The sequence below is a fragment of the Xyrauchen texanus genome, chromosome 20 (genome assembly GCF_025860055.1).
Source record: "Xyrauchen texanus isolate HMW12.3.18 chromosome 20, RBS_HiC_50CHRs, whole genome shotgun sequence".
Classification (NCBI taxonomy): Eukaryota; Metazoa; Chordata; class Actinopteri; order Cypriniformes; family Catostomidae; genus Xyrauchen; species Xyrauchen texanus.
In genome coordinates, this window is record NC_068295.1 from 9,433,356 (window position 1) to 9,456,595 (window position 23,240).

The 23,240-nt window shown below is 36.6% G+C and overlaps 1 protein-coding gene across 1 annotated transcript in view; it reads right to left on the reverse strand.

Annotated features, from left to right (window-relative positions):
• The window catches only part of LOC127661127 (collagen alpha-1(XIX) chain-like), a 180,886-nt gene that overhangs the window by 47,991 nt on the left and 109,655 nt on the right, over positions 1-23,240 (reverse strand). The window contains exons 20-33 of the mRNA XM_052151705.1: positions 22,554-22,589; positions 22,107-22,142; positions 21,707-21,742; positions 21,576-21,620; positions 20,983-21,027; positions 19,495-19,548; positions 16,606-16,695; positions 9,753-9,794; positions 9,080-9,157; positions 6,239-6,274; positions 5,972-6,016; positions 5,793-5,846; positions 5,266-5,307; positions 113-217 (exon numbers count right to left, since the gene is read on the reverse strand). Of these exons, the coding sequence (XP_052007665.1) occupies positions 113-217; positions 5,266-5,307; positions 5,793-5,846; positions 5,972-6,016; positions 6,239-6,274; positions 9,080-9,157; positions 9,753-9,794; positions 16,606-16,695; positions 19,495-19,548; positions 20,983-21,027; positions 21,576-21,620; positions 21,707-21,742; positions 22,107-22,142; positions 22,554-22,589 (744 nt within the window). The remainder of the gene's footprint in view (positions 1-112; positions 218-5,265; positions 5,308-5,792; positions 5,847-5,971; positions 6,017-6,238; positions 6,275-9,079; positions 9,158-9,752; positions 9,795-16,605; positions 16,696-19,494; positions 19,549-20,982; positions 21,028-21,575; positions 21,621-21,706; positions 21,743-22,106; positions 22,143-22,553; positions 22,590-23,240) is intronic.

Sequence of the window (23,240 nt, forward strand, 5' to 3'; positions counted from 1 at the left end):
ATTTATTGTATCAATCAGAATAAATGACAGCACTCGCTACAAGATAATCTCAGGTGGAGGGACAGAATATTAATAAATGAGTAAATTAAATGTGTTTGCAGAGATTTTTTACCTTTTCTCCATCCATTCCCGGAATACCTGAAGCTCCAGGGGATCCTTTCTCTCCTTTCTGCCCAGGTAGTCCTGGTAGTCTGGTTTGACACACACTGCAGGCGTTCTGTCAAATCATAAATCACTCATCAAATGCAACACATCTCAAAATGGCGCATCACATAGGCGGATATTAGAACCAGCTTTGTTAATGTTTTCCTGTAAAACAACTATAAGGGCATCATAGGAAAGCAACTGTCCTTCTCTAAAATGATCATTGGTCGACAGATGGGTTCAACAGAGTGTGCTGCAGCAAAACTTTTGTTCACGTGGTTGAGTGCAACTTTTACAAACCTCTGTGTTTTCCTCCTAGTGCTTACGATGCACCATTGCCATTGAAATCAATGAAATTACAATGGTTATGTAGTTGATACAGCTACTTGGAACTTTAAAATCATATTATGGTATTCTTTAACTCTGACAGTCAACAGCTCCATCTTTTTGTCTGCTTTAGTATTTCCTACTGGAAAGACAAGTTTAGATTAGCATGAGTCCCCAAGATAGCAAAGCCATGTTTTAAAATAAATACATTGTTTTCTTTTTTTTTCGGTTTACAGAGCTTTCTCTGAAACATTCATTAGCATTTTTACACTTTTTAATTATATAATTATAAATAAATGCTAAAAATATTAGTTTTCATTAGCTCTCTCTCTCTATATATCTGCTTCTATATATTGATCTTTACTGCATAATCTGATAAGATTCATGTCTCATTGGGATATATCCACTTTTAATGTCACATGTGGCATGGCAATTTTGCTTTGCAACATGTATAAAAAAGCTAAGGTCAAACTCAGAGATACAAAAAACTTGATAAAAGGCACGCATTAGGGATGCACAGTTATTTCACAAAACTTTTTTTTTTCCCTGGGTTTTAACCTTGCCAGCCTAATGCATTCACCTCAATACATTTTCCCAATGATACAGAGATAAATGCGAAAAGCAGGAGCGATGGTGCTTTCAAAGGCTACTTTAAAACTCTGGGGCTAAGTAAGCAACCTTTCTCCCTTCTGCTTTTTAAGAACGTAACTGTAGAGATGTGAAACATAATCAAAGGTCACAGGGATTGAGGTGACATTTCACATTGGATGCACTTTTTGTGCGCAGTTTCTGCAGCTCTGAAGGTAGCAATTTACTAGTGCATTAGTCTGACATGCTAAATAGGTTCTGCATGGTTCAGGGACTGCAGTTTGGATTCTTTTTGTAAGGCTGACAATTAGAAAATTGCATGTGACCTATTTAGCCATGTAGGTTTAACATTAGCAAAGGATGTTCAGGGACATTGGTTACACTAAGGGTACATATAGGATACATTTGCTTAAGTTTGCTTAGATGCTGAAACTACAATATTGACATATTGACAGCATCTAACATGCAAATTTTGTATGTACAATCCATTTTTGAGAGATAAAAATGTTTACGGATCCTTACTGAATACATGAATAATTAATTCATGGGACACAATAGGAGTTTTCCGAATATGCTGTAACTCAAAAACATGACAATAAAATATTTAATTGATTTCATTATTTGTACCTGATTTCACAAAGCTGACCCCACTGTCAGAAAACATAAAGTCATAAAGCAGAAAAGCTTATGGGATTTACTCCATCCAAGCTATTTTCTCTTTGTCAGGTAGACAAAGACAGTCATGCTTCAACTCTTGTTTTTAAGCACAAGGAAAGAAAATATACTGTTTACAACCAGCGGGTGACATGACTCAGCTTGACTTCAACTCCTATTCAAACTCTTCATCAAAACTCTTCAGAAAGCAGTCATGAGCACTGTCTGTTCTTATAAAATGGAAGTATGTTTTGATGTTTTCTCTCTTCTTTGCATGTGAAGAAGCATCAAAATCCATACAGGAGATAAGCATTAACTACAGTACATTAGCTACAGTAAGTCAGTGTGTGTGTGTGTGTGTGTTGTTTTGCTAACAGTTCACACCTAAGAATCTCAATGCGACCAAGGAGGCATTATGTGAGCATTTGGGCATTTATCTTGTCAGAAGTTTCTTTAGGTATGGAGAAATTAATGTATGATGCCCAAACAGAAATATAAAACTTTGAGAGTAGGCGGTGGAGGAAGAAGTGCAAAACATACGTATAAGCACAAATAAAAGGGAGGCAGAGGGGGGAAGTAGAAATAGTGCCAATATTTTTTTTCTTAAAGATGGATATATATCTTTAAATGTTCTTTCATGGTCTGTTTTCTATTGGCTTTTTTAACATTATTATTATGATCTCTGTCTTGTTGCTGTATTGTTTGTGCACTGGAAGCTTCTGTCACCAAGAAAAATTCCTTGTATGTGTAAGCATACTTGGCATTAAAGCTCAGTCTGATACTTATTCTGATGTACAGGGTTTAAAAAAAGAGCAATAGAAACAGACAACGAAATAACATTTTAAGAGCAATTTAAAGTAAAATTGGATTGTATATTCCCTCTGGCTACAGTATGTCATTATTATTGGGTTACTTGAGCACTTTGTATTATAAGACAGGAAATGTTTCTGAAATATTCCAGAAAATATTTTTTCCTCTAGGCAGAAAAAATATCATGACAACACAGAGTAAGATCTATCTTAAGATCCGCACACACTCTAACTGTATATATACATTGCCTTGCAAAATCATTCAAACATCATTCAGACCCCTGACCATTTCTCTCATATTACTGAATTACAAATGGTTCAGTTAAATTTCATTCTGTTTTATATTTTATTTCAAACACTGAAACTCAAAATAAATTATTGTTAGGTGACATTAGTTTTATGTTGGGAAATATTTAAAGTAAAAATAAAAAAAATGAAATATCTTGCTTGCATAAGTTCAACCCCTGTGCTGTGGAAGCTGCCAATTTACACCGTTGAAAGAAATTGCACAAGTACTTTACCACTGGCATCCACCTGTGAATCATTAAAGTTGCAATCACATTTTCTGGATAAAAACCCATTGTTGAAGGATCATTGATCAGGCTGTGAATCTGAAGGAAAATGAAGACCAAAGAGCATTCCACACAAGGTAGAAATAAATTAATAACAATGCATTGATTAGGGAAAGTAATATCCAGATGTTTGCATATCCCAGAGAGCACAGTTGGATCAGTAATCAGGAAGTGGAAGCTGCACCACACCACAAAGGCACTGCCACGAAATGGTCGTCCCTCAGAACTCAATGCTCTAACAAAAAGGAGACATGTGAGAGAAGCCACAAAAAGGCCAACAATCACTTTGAACGAGCTACAGAGTTCAGTGGCTGGGAGTGGAGTATTGGCGCACCGGTCAACCATATCAAGAGCACTGCATAACGCTGGCCTGTATGGCAGGGTGTCAAGAAAGATGCCGTTACTCAAAAAGTACCATCTGAAAGCACGTCTGGAGTTTGCCAGAAAGCATGTGAGTGACCCAGCTGCGATGTGGGAGAAGTTTTTGTGTAAGATGAGACCAAGATAGAGCTTTTTGGTCAAAACTCAAAGCGCTATGTGTAGCGCAAACCTAACACTTCCTATTCCTCAAGACACTCCGTCCCTACAGTGAAGTATGGTGTTGGCAGAATCATGCTGTGGGGATCCTTCTCATCAGCAGGGACTGGGCATCTTGTTAGAATTGAAGGAAGAATGGATGGAGCAAAATATAGGGAAATACTGCAAGAGAACCTGTTTCAGTCCACTAAAAAATTGAAGCTTGGGAGGAAATTCACCTTTCAGCATAACAATGATCCCTAGCACAAGGCCAAATCAACATTGGAGTGGCTCAAGAACAAAAAGATAAATGCCCTACAGTGGCCCAGTCCTGATCCCAAAGTTCTGATCTCAATCCTATTGAGAATCTGAGGCACTATTTGAAAATTGCAGTCCACAAGAATCAACCAACCAACCTGAACAACCTGGAGCAAATATGTCGAGAAGAATGGGCCAAAATCACTTCGTCACTGTGTGCAAAGCTGGTACATATGTACCCCAAAAGACTTAAAGCAGTTATTGCAGCAAAAGGTGGCTTGACCAAATATTAATGTGTGGGGCTTGAATACTTATGCAAGCAAGATATTTAATTTTTTTTATTTTTCATAAAAATATTTACCAACAAAAAAACAATGTCACCTAACTATAATTGATTTTGAATTTCAGTGTTTTAAAATAAAATATCAATCAGAATGAAATTCCAGTGTACCATTTATAATTTGGTAATTTGGTCAGGGGTCTGAATACTTTTGAAAGGCACTATATATCACACACACAATGGCTGCCAACAGTTTGGAATAATGTACAGATTTTGCTCTTATGGAAAGAAATTGGTACTTTTATTCACCAAAGTGGCATTCAACTGATCACAATGTATAGTCAGGACATTAATAATGTAAAAAATTACTATTCAGATTTGACAAAAATTTCAGAACTTTTTAAACTACTTCAAAGAGTTCTCATAAAACAATGAGTCCTGGTCATGGTCCTGACCCCCCTGAGCCCCCCGCGATTTCCGCCTATGCTGAGGTTGACACCCTGACGTAAATCTTGAACGCGGCTTTACGATTGCGGTAAAAAGTGGATAGCCACAGTCTACCGGCTGATTAATATTCTGGAGTATGAGAGAATAAGAGATTTAATGTCCATTGCAATGAATATGAAACCTATATATGTGGGGACTCGTTTTTTCAATTAGTCAAACTCCCACTTAGACTTTGGAAAACCTTTAACGTTACATGAATTGGTGCTATTTTAGCATTCCTATCTTTATACTGTGAAATACTTTTTTAGAAAAATTTTACTAAAGAATTATATGGTTACATACAGTTTTCTTTCTTATTTTGACAGGAAAATAAGTATATTTAGAGTTAAATATCAGCACCTTTTTATAATGTTATCTATAAAGAATTATGCAAAAAAATTATGTAAAACTTTAAAGGTTTGAAAATTATTGCTGGTGTGGATCTAAAAAAGAATACATTTCTGTACATGAGTTCTAGTTGTAAGTTCAGCACCATTTAATATTTCCATTTGTCCACTGTAATTTTTATGTTCTTGACTGTCAGAGTCCACTAGTCTGCAGTTATTGACACAAAGCCTTTCCATTAAAGTAAATCAGTGAACATGATGACAATAGTTGCATGAAATGGTACCTTCAGTAATGCGCCCATGTCTCCAAAAATGGGTAGCGCCGTCTGAAATGGAAAGATTTTTAAAAACGTAATTAAATACAATATTACAACAAAGAACCCCTCTCCCCAAATGAGATGCAATTCAAAGGTGATAACAAGCTTTTATCACATTTTTAACATGGCTCTCTTAAATACTTGATTTTGATTGGCCAATTGGGCATTCTGTGGTCAACTATTTTTGTGTAATGACCGCTTTTCATATCATTTCACCATCTATTACTTATTGCATTACAAGATATAAACTCAAATCAATATTTCATGTTCATTAATTTATTATTTGATATGTGGCCATGTTAGCCATGTGGTCATAAATAAATCCTGACATGGTGATCAGGACCACAAAACAGAGCGGTGTACGGTTAAAAATATATTATATCCTCTCAATACAATCAATATGGATTTACAGAAGGTTTTTCAATGTCAAAGAAAATGACTTTTTAATGAAGTGGCACAGAATAAAACATGTCAGTAAAATATATGTTACTTACCGGTTCTCCAGGGGGTCCAGGGGGTCCTGGTCTGCCTTGTGGGCCTGGCGGTCCCTTTCAGAAACAAATATATAGAATTTAATACAAACACAAGATGACATACATTCTATCACACACATTCATACTACCAGAGACAGACAGACTGAAAGAAACTGATGTAAATAAAAAACACTTCTCACCATATTTCCTGGCAATCCGGTTAGTCCTGGGAGTCCACGAGGACCCTGTGAAACAATAAAATCACCAAAAAATATATAATTAATTCATATTCAATCAAATCTAGATTGAGACTTTGTGTTGAAGTAAAGCCTTTTTAACATGTAAAGTTTTTGTTAACTTGTAGAAAAATATATACTATTTATTGGTCAATATATAATGGGCAATGATAAATTATTTAAATAACTGATCAATGATGGATGATTTTTGGACGTTTATTTGTCTATTACCTGATATCCTGGATCCCCTTTTGGTCCCATCAGACCCTGGAGAAGGAAAAACAAAGTTATTCTTCACTATCACTACACTCATCTCATTCAAATAACTAAATTGAGAACAAAAAACACAAAAAGCAAATCAGGCAATTCCTTACACAGTCATTGGCTGGAAGTATAAATGTATAAGAAGAACCTTTCTCAGAACCATTTTAATGCATCGACAGAGCACGTTAAATGTGGGCAAGCCAAATTCAAGTTTATTATGTGCATACACCACTCACCATATAGAGGTATAGTAAGAATTGACCTGGCACCAAATGTATTGAACTGGGCCTCACAAAAGACACCAAAATATGTGGTGATTTTTGATCACACTTCACTTAAGGTGTATGTGTGCATGATTATTAATATCAGACAGGCCCCCCCTCCATTTTTACCTTAACAGTAAAGGAAATACGTAAATTGGTGTTGGTCATCTGATTAATCTGAAGGATTAATCATCAACACAAAGAACACACACACTTGTAATACAATTAGTTTTATTTACAAAGCAATAAACAAGAATAACTATAAAAATGACAAAATGGTACAAATATGCTAAAAGATCAGATTAATTAATAGGTAAATAAAGTGCATAGGATGGGAAGATGCAAGTGATTGAATTGGTTGAAACAATGGCAAAGTATGACTATTAACTTATGGAAGATAAGTTGCTGTTTCTCTGTTAAATAATAAGGTGAAACCCTTATTTCTATTTAACCAAATAACTCAGATTATTTGCAAGAAATCTGAGACACAGGTTATGTAATCTTAATAAACTGATAGTATACACTAATGCCAATGTCTCAGGAAAGAGGTTTATTAGTGATATTTAAGTTATCCTTAATCAGTTGACGAGTACGGTGACGGATTCCATTTTAACAGCCTTGGACATGAAGGAGCTGAGGAATGCTGATCTCCTGGTAGCACAGAGATGGTCCTTGCGATCTGGAACATGCAGATATACAGCCCTTATGTCGGTGCAAATTCATCATCTGGAACATGCAGATGCACTAAACTTGAAGAGATGGTTTGCTCGCCAGAGCTAAAACTTGTCGCTGTAATTATATCCCTGGTATGGGGATTCCGAACTTGCCATTGCAATAGTCTCTCATAGTGAGACTTGGTACTTAGTCAATATTCTTCTGTCTCTCGGCTGGAGACTAAGAATGTTGGGTGATCTGTTATCCTCTCTCTCATGGAGTGAGACTTAGAATGTTGTATGGCTGGTATTCTGTTACATCTACAGTACTTTCACTCAGGCCAGAGATTCAGAATGTTCATTATTATTCTGTTATTGCCTCGTGCTCGTAGAGTGAGACCAGAACAAAAGTTTGGCTGTTGTAAGGACGCTTTATACCTTCCTGAAGAGGAGGAGATTTCAGTTTGGCGTTTCTTGTTTAAAGGGTGATTGACTGCTGACATCTGAGGGGGCTCACACAGTGTGACTCACCCTCCCTTCGCTGTGTTGAACATTTTCATATTTTAAAGTACATAGATAGAACAATGTATTTAAAGTCTCATCTATGCATTGTTACTTTTTCTTCAAAAATGCTCTTGGCATTGTTCTGAAGATATAGAGACCAAAAATGATATTGAAAGATTAAATATTATAGATTGTGTGAACCAAACAACTGCAATTTATATAAACAGTTCAGTGAACAAACATGGAGTAGATGTTTTGCAGGTGAAGTCCATTTTAAGAGTAAAGTTTATGTGTAAAGATTTGTCTTTGTGGTGTCTTTGTTTCAGCCTTTTCTATCAAATGGGACATAAACGTTGCCTCTGGAATTTTAGCTAGGATGGGGGTTTCAGATATTGCTAAGAAACTACTCTTGGACTAATGAGAAGTCTTTTCCAATGTATTGGAAGGTCCGGGGCCTCACTTTCTGAAGTATCTGGTAGTTGTCTGAGCAGCTTATCTGATGGCTTTGCTTGCCATTTGTTTTTGTTGGTCCTGCCACGATCCAATCAAAATGGAGCAACTTTTCTTTGCCTTGAAATTTAGAGAGGGGCTCTGCCATAAACTCGCTCATGGAATGTCATCGGTCCTATGGTTCACCACAGAGCGAAATAAAGAAATATAATGTACAAAACCTGTATTGTAAATTTAGATTAATTTTTGCAGCACAACATTGTATAAATGGTAAATGATCTGCCTTTATATAGCGCTTAGATAACCTTAGCAGTTTTCAAAGCACTTTACACTGTGAACTCTTTCACCCATTCACACACACGTACTCACACACCAATGATGGCAGAGCTGCCATGCAAGGTGCTAGCCTGCCATTGGGAGCAATTTGGGGTTTAGTGTCTTGCCCAAGGACACTTTGGCATGTGGAGTCATGTGGGCCAGGAATCGTGTGATTAGTGGCCAACCTGCTCTACCACCTGAGCCACAGCTGCACCACAGCCGTATAATTCTATTCAAGCTACAACATCATTATATATGTTGCTGCATTCAGTTGGTAGGTGATTAGATAAATTGATTGTTTGGTTGCTATACGTACAAGAGCAGAGTTGCAATAAATATGCAACTGCCAGGTTGACCGTTAACATTTCAAATGAAATATTCAAGCTTTATTTTTATTTTATATCTATGAGCAAAAAACAAATTTGGCACTTTCATTTCTCACTTTGAAGCTTTTTTTTTTAAAAAAAACACCTAAACAGCAGTTCAGACATTGTGAAAAATATCTTCTTTTGTGTTTCACAGAAAAAAGAAAGTCATTTGGGTTTGGAACAGAATGAGGGTAAGTAAATGATTATGGAATTTAAATTTTTCAAGTCAAGATCTTTAAAAAATCTACTTACAGGGGGTCCAGTGATTCCAATACCAGATTCTCCTTTCTCTCCTGCGTCTCCAGGTACTCCAGGTACCCCTCGCTCACCCTGGCACAGAAAACCCAGATGAACAAAACAACCTCATTCAGACGGACTAATTCATTTTGGTTAAGCAAAGCTGCATGTGTCCAAATTTCACAAAACACAGTTATGCCAGTTTATGCAATAAGGCTTTAATGAACAATTACTGTAGTTTAAAATGAATGCGTTGCCATAGCAACATCAAATCTTCAGCCAGCGTAGAGTAAGTTATTTAAAATTAAAATTGAAGCCTAACAAAATGATGCTTACAAACACAGCAGTCAAATACAACATTTCACAAAGCGTTTAGCATGAAGCAAATCATTTTTGACAGCATGTAACCTGTTTAAAGGAATGTTACAGGTTGAATACAAGTTAAGCTCTTTTAACAGCAGTTTTTAAATCATGTTAATTACTACAGAGCATAATTTTCAATCATCCTTCAGTCATTCCTTTAATTATTTACATTGCTCATATTACTTATCATTCCATCAATACAGCATATGAACATTTTAGACGTGGGTTTAAACACAGCTCTGGGAAAAATGAACGATTTCCCTCTGCAGATGCACTTCACGAGAGTAAAGAGGAAGATTTTAAAATAACAGTTCTAGTGACCCACCTTAGGGCCCCGTGACCCACGTAAGCCAGACACAACCTCCTCCTGGTGCAAAACAAGAGAAAAATATAAACTGAAATGAATACTGTTTTTTAATAAAAAAATGTATTGCCACACACAAGAAAACACAGTACATAAAAGGGGATACATCAACAGACTGACAGGCTTACACACCAGGAGATCCATAAGGAGGGGTATAATGACATTCATCCATATGTATAGACAATGCAACAAAAGAGATTCATACCAGGGCATCTGTATACTCTGAGATTCATAACATGGCTTCAGCTTAATGTGTAATGAAGAATATGTGGAGTAAAGCATATAAATGACAGACAATATTAAGTGGGTTCATTTCGTATTAGAAGAGTGTTTATGGGCACATTGTAAACTAATCAACAATTTGTGTTGTACCGGATGGCATTTTTCAATGGAACTCTTTTGTAAAAAAATAAATAAAATGGAAATAAATAATAATAATTCATTATTGTGATAAAAAAATCTAACTAATTGTAATAATAATAATAATAATAATAATGATGATATATAAATAATTATACTGATTATATTCCTAGTAATAGTAGTAGTAATAATAATAATAATCTTTCTAATTTTTTTCCTCTCTTAAAAATGGCATCTGATATACAGATGTCTATGCAGACCCCAAGGGGGAAAAGCAGCAGAATCCACCCAACCAGTCCAGCCCCGAGGCACCCAGACCCCAGGCCCCCAATGTTGTATGCCGCTCCCTGATGATTAGGAGCTGCCACCACATTAGTCATGCTCAGGTCCCCGGCCTGAGCCGAGGGACCCTGCCCTCAGCTCCAAGGAGCACGGCAGTGTCTCTGGTTGTCCAGTATTCGCTGCACTTCCTAGTGCCTCCCATAAGAGGCTACTTGGTGTTGAGATTCAGCTTTAACACTGAGTGCACATGAGGGACTATTTGATTATTCCCTACTGCCAAGACCCGGCCCATACACAACTACATGGAGGGCGACCAGTATTCATTCGAACAGTTGAAAACAATGATAATAATTATACTAATAATAGATACAATAAATAATGGAGAGCATAGCAGTAATAGTAGTAATAGGATTGTGCAAGAGTGAGTGTTTTGTCATTATGATCTTTATACGGTTTTTATTCCCCCCCCCCTTTTTTCTCCTATTCTTCCCCTCTTCCTTTTTCTACATGTGTTTGGAGGGCATCACTTCAACAATCGAGTTACTTTAAGCTCTAAGTCCACAATTAGTGGAGTAAAGATTTGAGTAAACTTATTTCATTGTTTGTCAGTCATAGCTCGTTTTTCCTTAAGTCCTTTAGTAAGTGTTTCCATTGAGTGATCGATATTTTGTCTTTGTTTTTCCAATTGAGCAAAATTATTTTCTTGGCAATGGCTAGATACAGCAGAATGGGAATTGTGTATTCAGATGGGGGGTTTATTTGTGAAAGGTCACCTAACCTTCCATTTTAATAGTGCTGATATCTTAGCTGAGATTTCAAGTAGTCATTTTGAATTACTGATCTTATTGATACTTTCTTAGACTGTCTTTGATTCTATATTGTTCTCTTCCATTTTGGCTTTGATGGCACTTTTGATTTGTAGATAGTAGAAATGTTGGTGTGTAGCTAAATTATAATTGTGTGCCAGTTCAGAAAATGTAATAAATGTAGAGGTGGTGTAAGTGTGTAATTACTTTTGCTCTCCATCTGGTGTTAACAGGAGTTAATGTATTGATGTTGAAATCTGGGTTATGCCATAAAGGAGAATTTTTGATTCTTGTTTGCTAATTTGTTTAACTGCCACTAGGACACAAGAGTTATTCTGATAATAGTGTTTTTAAATAGGTTGTGGCATTTAATTGTGTTACTTAGCGATGGGAGATTTGAGATTGCAATGTCTTTTCCTTCGGCTTGTTCTAATTCTATCCATGGGTTTTGAGAGTGGTTACATTTAATCAATTTACAAAGATATTGTAAATGAGATGCATGAAAGTAATGTTGGAAATTACCACCTTGGTCCTTTTTATTATTATTCTTTTTATTTTACGTATGGGTAAACTTATTCTGGGTTTTAAAGTTTTCCAATAAAATTGACTTATTATACATTAAGAAATTTAAGCACATTCATTTCTTTGTAGGTTGAACAGGTGTCATTGAAAAGAGATCATTAATTTTGGGTATTAATGTGCCCTACGATATTGAGTGGTAAATTCATCCACCAGTTAAGGTCATCTATTGTTTGTAGTGCAGGGATGAAATTAAGGTTAAATAATTCTGCAAGGTAAGAAGAAAGATATACCTAGATATGTAATAATACTTATATTAAAATAAGTGTTTTATAGTCCCAGATCTTGAGGTTTTCCCTGTAATGGTAGGATAGTCGATTTAGTCCAGTTTATAGAGTAGTCTGAAATGTTTTAATAGTTGTTAAGCAGTTCTGTGACTTATTTTAGTGATGTCTTGGTATCATTAGAAATAGTAAAATATCATCTGCATATAATGACATTTTATGGATGCTTTTTTGTGATGTGATTCCCTCAATGCCATGTTCTAAGAACTTGCATTTAGTTTCTGCCAGAAAAAAGTGAACAACTAAGGCTATGTTTGGAAAAGAAGATTAACTATTTCTTCAGTGTTTAGTATGTATGCCATGCACAGTGTGTGCATTTTTGCTATGCAATACAATGCGATACAGTGCACTTGACCTGCCATTTCCAGTGTGACTGAAAAACTGCTGGTAATTGCATTCACAGATTTTTATCATCTCTTTTTTATTTGTTCAAACTGCCAAAAGTTAAGACATTTAAAAATATATTTTTTTATTTAAAATGCAAAATAACCAAAGATATGCAATGATAACTGGAAGCAACTCACATTGAATGTGACAAGGTCATCATGCCAACAATATAGCATCCTATTAGCATGACTATTTTATTTAAATAGTGGACAGTATACAGTGTATTTTTCTTTACGCATTATTTTTCAGTAAGTAGCAAGCTAGTATTCCATTCTGAACAAAATTTTAAGGAAATATTGGATTGCAAACTCTCTCAATACTGCTCGGCCTTTTTTCCCCTGAAGTTCAATTACAATTCACAGCAAATTATTAATCGTTTTACCCAGTGTGATTTGCAAGTGATGCTGTAGGACGTGACAGAGTGAAAGAGTTACAGTAAGCATTATTTGCTATGTGCCACTGATGCAAAATGTATTTCTGTGGTCAGCAATAATTAGATTATCAAGCACTTCTTGCATTGCACAATGTAAATGTGCTTTACTGAAGCAGAAACCACCAGGCTGGGTGGTGAACAGATTTTTGCATCCAATGAAGAAAAATAGAGGATGCTACCATATAGGGTGTATAGTAGCAGAGACTAATTAGAAGAGATGGGCCACTCATCTTAAAATGAATGGGAGAAACTGGAATGCCCATCAGTCAACGGATAAAAAAAGGAAGCCCCGACTTACAATTAAAGAGCCAATCACCTTTTAGATATACACTCGCCTGTCAATCAACTCGAGAACGCGCATGTGGATTAGCTATACAGTAGGTATCCATTAAAAATAGAGCTGTTCAGCTTGTAGTCCAAAAACTCAGAAGATAATTCTCCATGGGTTCCCTCTGGATTTTCCAATGGGTTTTTATAATGGGGTTTTGAAACTTACAAGTAAAATAAGGTCTGTGGTATACATTACTTGACGTTAAATGGACGTTTTGATCTACAACATGAATTAAACACAGTCATACCTCAAATGGTAATTTTGAAGGCGCCATGCTTTATAAAAAAAAAGTAGATAATTCAGTACGGCTTCAAAAATCACGTTTGAGGTACGACTGTGTCATTTATGTTGTAGAACAAAACGTCCACATAATGTCAAGTAATGTTTACCCCCTTATTTCACTAATATGTTCAAAAACCCCATAATAAAAACCCATAGGAAAATTATAGTGTCTAGAAGGGATCCCTCTCTCATCAACTTATCGCGCATGTGTATTCTGTTAAGATGCTTTCAGATTTTGCTGAATTTGTATAGGATATTTGACTACAATTTATCTATTGGCAATTGATTGGATCATGAAAAATTGGCCTTACATACTTGCCAGCTTAGTCTTAGCCTCAGACGTTACACACTACTTCATCAGAACTTGTGCTGTTTAGTCAAAAGTCTGGCTTCACAAGACTTGAGCAAATTGGTTGGAAGGGAGGGGTTGAAAAAGTCACACCAGCCAACAAGATAGTTCAGGGGTGGATCACGTTATTGCAATTTGATGAGAGATTACGAAGACAACCTTTTCCTATTATTTATAATAAGCATAGCAGCATGCAAGAAAAGTAAATAGTGTCAATGTTGATTTTTATGTTGGCGTTCCCTCTTTTCCACAAAAACAGAAAACATAAAGGCAGCTGATGACTTCATGTAATGTTGATTTCAGTCCAGCAAACTGTCATTCAAACCGTTCAACAAGGGCTCTGTCTGCCCACCATCCATCTGTCTATATGCTGCATGTTGGATAACTTGCAACCATTGTACAGTAATATGCAGTTTACTGTATCTCCATCCTTCGCAAACAAACATGACTGCTTCAGTAAGAGTCCAGCTAGCATCTAAGACTAGAGTGTCTGTCATTTACAAAGTCTTCTTGAAATTTCTTCCAATCTATAATATCCCTGAAGTTCCCAGTTAGGACAACGTGAAGATAAAAATTCAACATTTCATTTTTTTAATGCACATTCCTGGTCTTATTCTTATTCCGATTCACCTGTGCACATTATTCCAAAGAAAACAAAATGTGTGCAAACTGCATTTTACGTTGACTTCAAGCATCAACTATGTAGATGCTTCTACTAAAAATATTCCTAAGGAGAAAAAAGACAATTAAAAAGAAAATGCATTTACATTTGGCAGACGCTTTTATCCAAAGCGACTTACAGTGCAATTATTACAGGAAAATCCCCCTGGAGCAACCTGGAGTTAAGTGCTTTGCTCAAGGGCACAATGGTGGTGGCCGTGGGGTTCGAACCAACGACCTTCTGATTAACAGCCCTGTGCTTTAGCCACTACGCCACCAGCCACTACGCATGATAAAGGTAAATGTCTTATTGCTGGTGTTACATTTTCCTCCAAGTAATTTCTTTTTATTTATTTATTAAAACTTTTTATGTAAAATGAAAAGAAAAAAAAACATTGAAAAAGCTTGAGTAGAGTGATAACTGGGCACAAAAGTTGCTATGGTGGTGCAAACGTGGAGCAGGTTTCTTTCCAAGTGAATTGGGGTGCGAGAGAGGAGCGGAATATCTCGTCCGTCGTAATAGCAGTCACACTATACTGCTGCGATGCTAAATGACTGACACTGCCAGAACTTCGTCAGAGGCTAAAGATCATCGGAAAGGCTATTAATTGGCCGTTGGTGAGCATGTCACACTAAACGTTGTAAGATTACCAATTTTGCCCTACGATGACAGATGGAAGAATCGTGACCAAAATCGTACAGTGTGCACTGGGCTTAAAACAAATGCTGTTTTACAACAGTTAAATAAATGTATTGTTTTATGTGAATGGACACGATACAACATGTTGTAGCAAAAGGCACTAGTCTACAAAATTCAGCACTCAAAGGTTAAATTGTATGTGTTTTATGGCCCTATTTCAGGGTCTTTAATATTGTTTTTACAAACCAAGTTTAAACTTGATTTACTCAAAAATACAAATGAGTACATACATGTTGCTCACATATTATTGTAGCACAATTTGTGCTGAATACAACGTAATGAGACAATCGCAATTAATATGATGTCAGTAACTGAAATAAGCACAAATGTCAGGGCATGACAACGCCTCAGACTCCAGAGGATTAAAGAACAGCGTGTATCTTCTTGAATGGAGAACATTCACAACATTGGGTAACAATGGCATCATACATTTTCCTTCTTTTGCTCAATTCACACAAAAAATGTTTATTTTTTCAGGTTAGTCCAGCTAATGTGTCTCTATTCAAAAGTTAATTGGCTATTTTTATTGACTTCCATTCCTAATGCCACCATATTTAGTATTTAGATTTCTCCCATTCATATGTACATGTGACGAGGAGGAGGGCGTTGCGGCGCCACGAGGGTGCACGGCCGGTACTGAGTCAACTAATCAGCGGGAGAGAGAGATAAAGGGGAGCTGATATGCCAGTTAGAGAAAGAGAGAGACACAGGCAACTTCTGTGTGTGTGTGTGTGTGTGTGTGTGTGTGTGTGTGTGTGTGTGTGTGTGTGTGTGTGTGTGTGTGTGTGTGTGTGTGTGTGTGTGTGTGTGTGTGTGTGTGTGTGTGTGTGTGTGTGTGTGTGTGTGTGTGTGTGTGTGTGTGTATTTATCACTTTGTGGGGACCAAATGTCCCATAGGATAGTAAACCTGAAATTTTGACCTTGTGGGGACATTTTGTGGTCCCATGAGGAAACAGCTATAAATCATACTAATTTATGTTTTATTGAAAATGTAAAATGCAGAAAGTTTTCTGTGAGGGTTAGGTTTAGGGTAGGGTTAGGTTTGGGATAGAATAAAGTTTGTACAGTATAAAACCATTATGTCTATGGAAGTCCCCATAAACATGGAAACACAATGTGTGTGTGTGTGTGTGTGTGTGTGTGTGTGTGTGTGTGTGTGTGTGTGTGTGTCTATGTGTTTTATGTTGTTGTAATTTGAGTTTATGTAATTAAAATTTATTGTTCTACCAGTTCCGACCTCCTCCTTGCCCATCCTTTAACCAAGTGATACACAAGTGACTCGTATCATCCTAATAATGTCTCTGATGGAGATCATGTATGTGAAATGAAAGAGAAAGACAGAAATGGTGTTGAGATCCTACCGCATTGCATGGTCCAGCATTGCAGGGCTCACCAGGCTCACCCTTGGGACCTGGGGAGCCTATTGGGCCTGGTGCTCCACCTGCATCACCCTACACACACACACACACACACACACACACACACACACACACACACACACACACACACACAAACATACACATACCTGCCTTAAAAAGAAGGGCATGGTGTAAACATTCCAGACATGTGGGGAAAATGCCACCAACCTAGAATTATAATCTCTACAATTCTAGAATTATAATCTCTAGAATTATAATCTCTGCAAGTCTTAGTGCTTTGAAGATCCACCTATGCTTAGCCTCATCAAAAAGACTGCACTAATCTACATATTAAGGAAGAGATGTAGATCAGATTTAATCGATCTTATCTCTGAAGCTACAAATATAACATTTTCAGCATCTGCTTAAAGCAGGTTCAAACCTTTGCAATATACATGTACAAACAAAACATACAGTAGCTCAGTGAAGTGTTTAGGGTTAGGAAATGCTTCTTGAAACTAACTCCCTGGTGCTTCAGCATATAATGCATCAAATATGAATGTATTATGTTATAAGTGTAAATTTTAAGACTAAAATATTGATCTGTTTCTCACCCACACCTTTTACATCACTATTATAAAGGACTACTTTTATACTACCTTTAAATGCTTTTTGGACCTTCAAAGTTCTGACCACCATTCACTTCTATGATATTTTTCTGAAAATCTTTGTGTTCAGCAGAAGAAAGAAAGTCATACACATCTGGGATGCATAAGGGTGAGTAAATGAGAGATTTTAATTTTTGTGTGAACTATCCATTTAAGTACAAATAATGTAGTCTCTCAATTAATATAAAAACTGCATTCATAATGGTTATAAAATAATTAGATAAATGCTTTAGGGTAACCTGTGTTAATTAAACATTGTTTATGTTAACATTAGTTAATGTAGTATGTACTAACAAAGAACAATTGTATTTTTATTAATTAGCATTGACAAAGATTATTAAATATATTTCTCATTATTAGTACATGATACCTAATGCATTTACTTTGTTAACAAATAGAACCTTATTGTGAAGTGTTACTGACAAAATACATTTTTCATTTATTTTCCCCAATGACTCAACCTGCACCATGACATGACACAGTTTACCCCTCACATGGGCAAGCTGTCTCAATGGAACACTTTATCGAGAAGCCATTTTTCAATGGCTCTAAGTTATAGTCACTTTATGCTAATTTCAGTAAATAGAAGACATTCCTAAAATACAATTAGGTGTATTAGTTTTAAATCTCTCTCGTTGTTCCCTGCCTAGAGGTCAATTTAAAGAGCAGAAGAGTAACATTAGTTCTGCTGCCTCTCTCATGATGCTTTTTGTTTCGCTTCAACAGGGCCACCAGCGATATTAACAACAGAAAACTAAACACAGCCGCACACAAACCAGAGAACAACTTACTAAACATGTCTGAAGAGTTTGTAGTCGAAAAATTTATACATTTCTATGCCCAGCCTTATTATTAATAAGTCCTCAATCAAACAGACAGATGGAGTGTCTGTCACCTCTTCTTCATTCTGAACTGGTGAGTATTTGGCAGAGACATGAAGAGAGTGAGAACATTCAGTAGATGTAAGATTCTTGGCCAAAATCAAGTAGCTTTTAACTGGCTCAAGAGATGCTAGCTTTAATATATTGTTATGAGAAAGTTTTTGGACTGGTGCCAGTTCACAACGGACAGTTATCGGTGCAATGCCGAAAATTTCAAACAAGTGATCAATAGAATGTGCCGTCGCTCGTCACTACTGGTAAGGACAAAATCTCTGATTAATATAGAAAATACACCCTTTATCGTGTGGCGTTTGCTGTCAGGTTAGGACATGCTTCGACTATGCCTGCCTGTAGCCTCCTCTATGCTTTTGATTGATTTCCAAATACTCCATTCAAAAAATAAGGCTGGGCATATAAATGCATCAATTCTTTGACTAAAAACTCTTCAGACATATTTCCTTTGTTCTGTTCTCTGTTTTGTGTACAGCCGTGTTGTGTTTTGTTGTCGCTATAGCTGTGGAAGACCTGTTTTTAGATAAACAAAATGGATTTTCCCTTGAACGCACCATGTTGCCAGGTGGATGCATTTTCTGTTGCACTCATGAAAGTGCACAGGAGATCAACGGTCTGTCAAAAGTTTCACTAAATAATTAATTGGACTATTTATTAGTCATTAGTCTCATGGAGTCATTTATTAGAATTCTGAAGTATAGTCTTGCATTTTTTTGAAGCTTGAAGAGGTGGTCACCATAAACTGCCATTGTATGACATCACTGAGCATAACAATTTTTTTCATTTTCTCCCTTTGTGTTAAGAAAAAAAAAGAAAGTCATATAGGGTTATAACAACACAGGGGTGAATAAACAATGACTGAATTTTCCTTTTTGGGTGAACTATCCCTTTAAGTAAAAAGTGGCGCTTCTTAAAGTACTGTAGTACTGTAGTTGCAACGAATTATTGAAGCTTAAAGCCATTTTTATGCCATGTTGTTCATTACATTTGTCATTTGAGGGCTCTATTTTGCAGCTGTTGTTTCTGACAACCATTTCTGCTCGATATCTGTCTCAATAAAGCTCATTTGGTATCTTTGGAGTGCTGGGGTTTAAGGAAAGAGGGGGCATGGCTAATCCAACTGCTCAGCTTGTTTAAATTCTAAAATGGCTAAAATTAATTGCAGCACCTTTAAGTAAAAATGCCTTTTCTCTCCTAGAGCATGGCACACTGCAGGACTTATCAACTTTGTCAACAAGTATTTTATGTGAACTACATATATACAGCCCCACTCAAACAGTCAGGTTATATGGCTTCCACTGTGTCCAAATCCGAACTGTGCATTTGTTTACCTTCGCTCCTTTCATTCCATCTTTTCCAGGTAGTCCTGGCTGACCGGCAGAGCCCTGTCAATCAGAAAAGATAAGACACATTTCTATAAGCTTTAGCAACATTTGGAAGGTTCCACTGTACACTTTTATTTTCTCCCTAATATAACCCCATTGTTTTGGAATAAAGGCAGATGCTTGTTAGCAACAGCAGGTGCAGTGAACAGATTGTGATGCTGATGCTGTTTCCTCACACATGTCGAGATCTCAGATGTACCCGTCTCTGCAAATTAATTTTCACATTACCGACTGATTACTGTGCAACAATTTACCATTTTGAATCCTCATCTCTCTCCTCTCTTTATTGATATACATTTTTACATGCATTTTATTGTTTGATGTGTGTGTGTGTGTGTGTGTGTGTGTGTGTGTGTGTGTGTGTGTGTGTGTGTGTGTGTGTGTGTGTGTGTGAGTGAGTGTATAGAAAAACTATAAGAATGTGGAGTGCATGATTAGAATAAATAACTATGTTTTCACATTTACTGAAAAATTTGTGGTGCTTGCTGAAGCAAAATTAACTGTCATGATGTTAGGAGTCATTTCTAAGGTGTTCAAAGTAGTTTTTAATACATTTCTATGCAGTTGCTATAGTGTTCAACATGAAGTTGTAGAACGCTGTCCTCTTCAGCTTATCGACCCATTTCAAGGCCGGCCCACTGGGAAAAGTCCTGGTCCTCTGCTCAGTGGTTTTTAGTGCATTGCTATGTGGTTGCTATGGTATTCTAGGTGGTTTTTAGGATGCTGGGGTTGCTGCTAGCTCTGAGTGATTCTCAGGTGCACTGCTATGCAGTTGCTACAATGTTCTATGTACTTGTTAGGGTGTTGGGGTGGTTGCTAGGGTGTTAGAAGTGGTTTACAGTGCATTGCTTTACAGTTGCTAAGGTGTTCTAGTTGGTTGTTAAGGTGTTCAGGGTGGTTGCTAGGGTATTCTCTGTGGTTATTAGTGTGTTTTAGGTGGGTGTTAGGGTGCTGCGTGGCAGCTAAGGTGTTCTAATTGGTTTTCAGTTCATTGCTATGTGGTGTACTAGGTGGTTGTTAGGGGGTTGGGGTGGCTGCTAAGGTGTTCTCAGTGGTTTTCAGTGCATTGCTATGTGGTTGCTAGGGAGTTCTAGGTGGTTGTTTGTGTGTTCTGAGTGGTTTTTAGTGCATTGCTCTGCGGTTGCTAGGGTTTTCTAGAAGGTTGTTAGGGTGTTGGGGGGTGGGGTTTGCTAGGGTGTTTTTAATTGTTTTCGGTGCATTTCTATGTGGTTGCTAGGGTGTTCTAGGTGGTTGTTAGGGTGTTCTGAGTGGTTTTCAGTGCATTTCAGTGCACTCACAAACGTTGCTGTTCAGGCACTATGGTTTAATAATTAGGGTTAGGTTTTTTTCAAATACCTAAACCTAACTATAAGCAATAGTAATTGTAAGGCTTGCCTTAAATCACCATTAAAAACTAAAACGTTTGCTGCTTACCGGGTCTCCAAGAAGACCAGGAAGGCCAATGGGACCTGCTTTTCCCTGTAAGAACACAAACAGATGTTGAGATCTCTTCAATCGAGTGTTATGAACCATATTCCAGGTCTCACAGTAAGGCACTGCCAAGTCACAAGCTAAAATTTAAGTACAGAAAATTTGCAGCAAGAACATTCAATGGCTGTTTTCAGTTGCTCTCTATGCCAGGGTCATGCACAATTGGATTTTAGTTACTCAGATTTTTTCCCAACTGTGAAAATTTTAGCATTTTGACAGCTTGCTATTCTGAGAGGTCTCTCTCTGTACCCTTAGCTGAAAAGAAGGTCAAAAATCAGTCTTTTTGTGAACTTAGTAACATTCCATAGTCCATTTAACCCAGCAGGAACTGGTTGCAAGTAGCCACCCGTAAGAAAGCTTTTTGCACTAGTCAGTAAATCACAGAGATCATGGCAGAGTGGCTCTCCTGGCCAACTATGTTGACAAGGTTCACAAAAAGTCGGTAAAACTAAAGAAGAAGGACTTAAAATGTTATTTTGATCTTTGTGAAACTGCAAGATGCCAGGTTGGAGGTTTATGAAAGTTTGAGTTCATACCTCAGGTCCTGGTGTCCCTGTCAGCCCAGGTAATCCAGTATCTCCCTTTATGAGACCAATAACAAGTTAAAAAAAATGCAATAAAAACATTATATTTAAATAAAGAGATATCATTCACAAGTTTCATTCACCTTTAGTCCTTGAGGGCCTTCAGAACCTTTTTCACCCTGGAGAAAGAAGAGAAAATGCTAAAATGACATGAAATCAAATTTTCTACAAGACCTACAATAGAGAAAGACAGTTTCAAGGTTGAAAAACATTATGCTTTTTATGTGTCCATGCTTTTAAAACAACATTCTCCCTTTTGAAACCTTTGAGCGACTCCACCAGCATCTCAGAGATCAGAAAGAGAGCTGGATCAAGTGTTTTGATTGGCTATCTGTTTTATTGACAAAACAGCCTTTATTTTTCCCCTCTGCTGAAACAATTTTTTCTGTTAGACTAGCTTTAGAAAGATGAACTTATTCTGAACTTTCTTCTAACACTGTACAAACGCTGTTTGTTATTTAATGTTAATTTGTGGATGTTCACCTGGTCTCCTTTCTGGCCTTTTTCGCCTCCTTCCCCCTCATGTATTAGAGCGAGAGGTAACAAAACAAAACATACAAAACACAACACAAAAACACAACACAACACACACACACACACACACACACACACACACACACACACACACACACACACACACACACACACACACACACACACACACACACACACACACACACACACAAAGAAGGTTATTCATTAAATCATGGTTGCATTCGAAGAAAGCATGAGTCCATCTATAGTGCATATACGGTATGGTACTACAGCTCATATATGACTGAATTTAAACGAAATGTCCTCCTAGGCATAAAAAATGCTTTATATCTGTATTATGGATCTCACATGCAAATTAATTGTAGAACAAAAAGTGTGTAATACTATAATGTAAATAGTCTAACATCTAAATTACATCTACAAAGGCAAACTTACAGGTCCAGATAGTCTCAGACCATGTGCTGTCATAACCTGCATACATAAACAGAAAACAGAAAATCTTTATTATTTATTTTCACTTGCTTACATTTTCATGTATTATTCATTCTTATATTCCATTATTTCAATTTCATTTAAATACAATTGCAAAAAAAAAAAAAAAAAATTAAGAAAAAAGTAATGTAGGGACATTTTTTGAAATATTTTATTTCAAATAACATTTAACAAATTCCAAGGGAAAAACTGCACTACCATAATTATGTAAATACTGTGTATATATATAAATAAATTCAAATATGTTGTTTTTATACTAATAATCAATGACTTTTAGTGGATAGTTTTACTGTATATTGTACTGTAATTTTTTCTTCAAATACATCATTTGCAATTTAATGGAAGTTTATTCCCCTTAAAAAATTATTTAAGTGCAAATCTTTAAACTCTTTATAGAAGTTCTTTTTTTAGCTCCCTATGGAGATAACTTATGGAAAACATTGTCTGGAAAAAATCATCTGAAAAATTGGGTGGTCAATTTAGCATTCTTTAGGCTATAATGAGTTGGGTCAAGAGGAAGAGCTTGTGCTTAATCTAAAAATGGGTCTCCGATGGGTCTCTCTTTTTTGGAGATATGCAACACACTCCATTAAAAACTCAAATCAGTTTTGTTTCATAACAGTCCACACT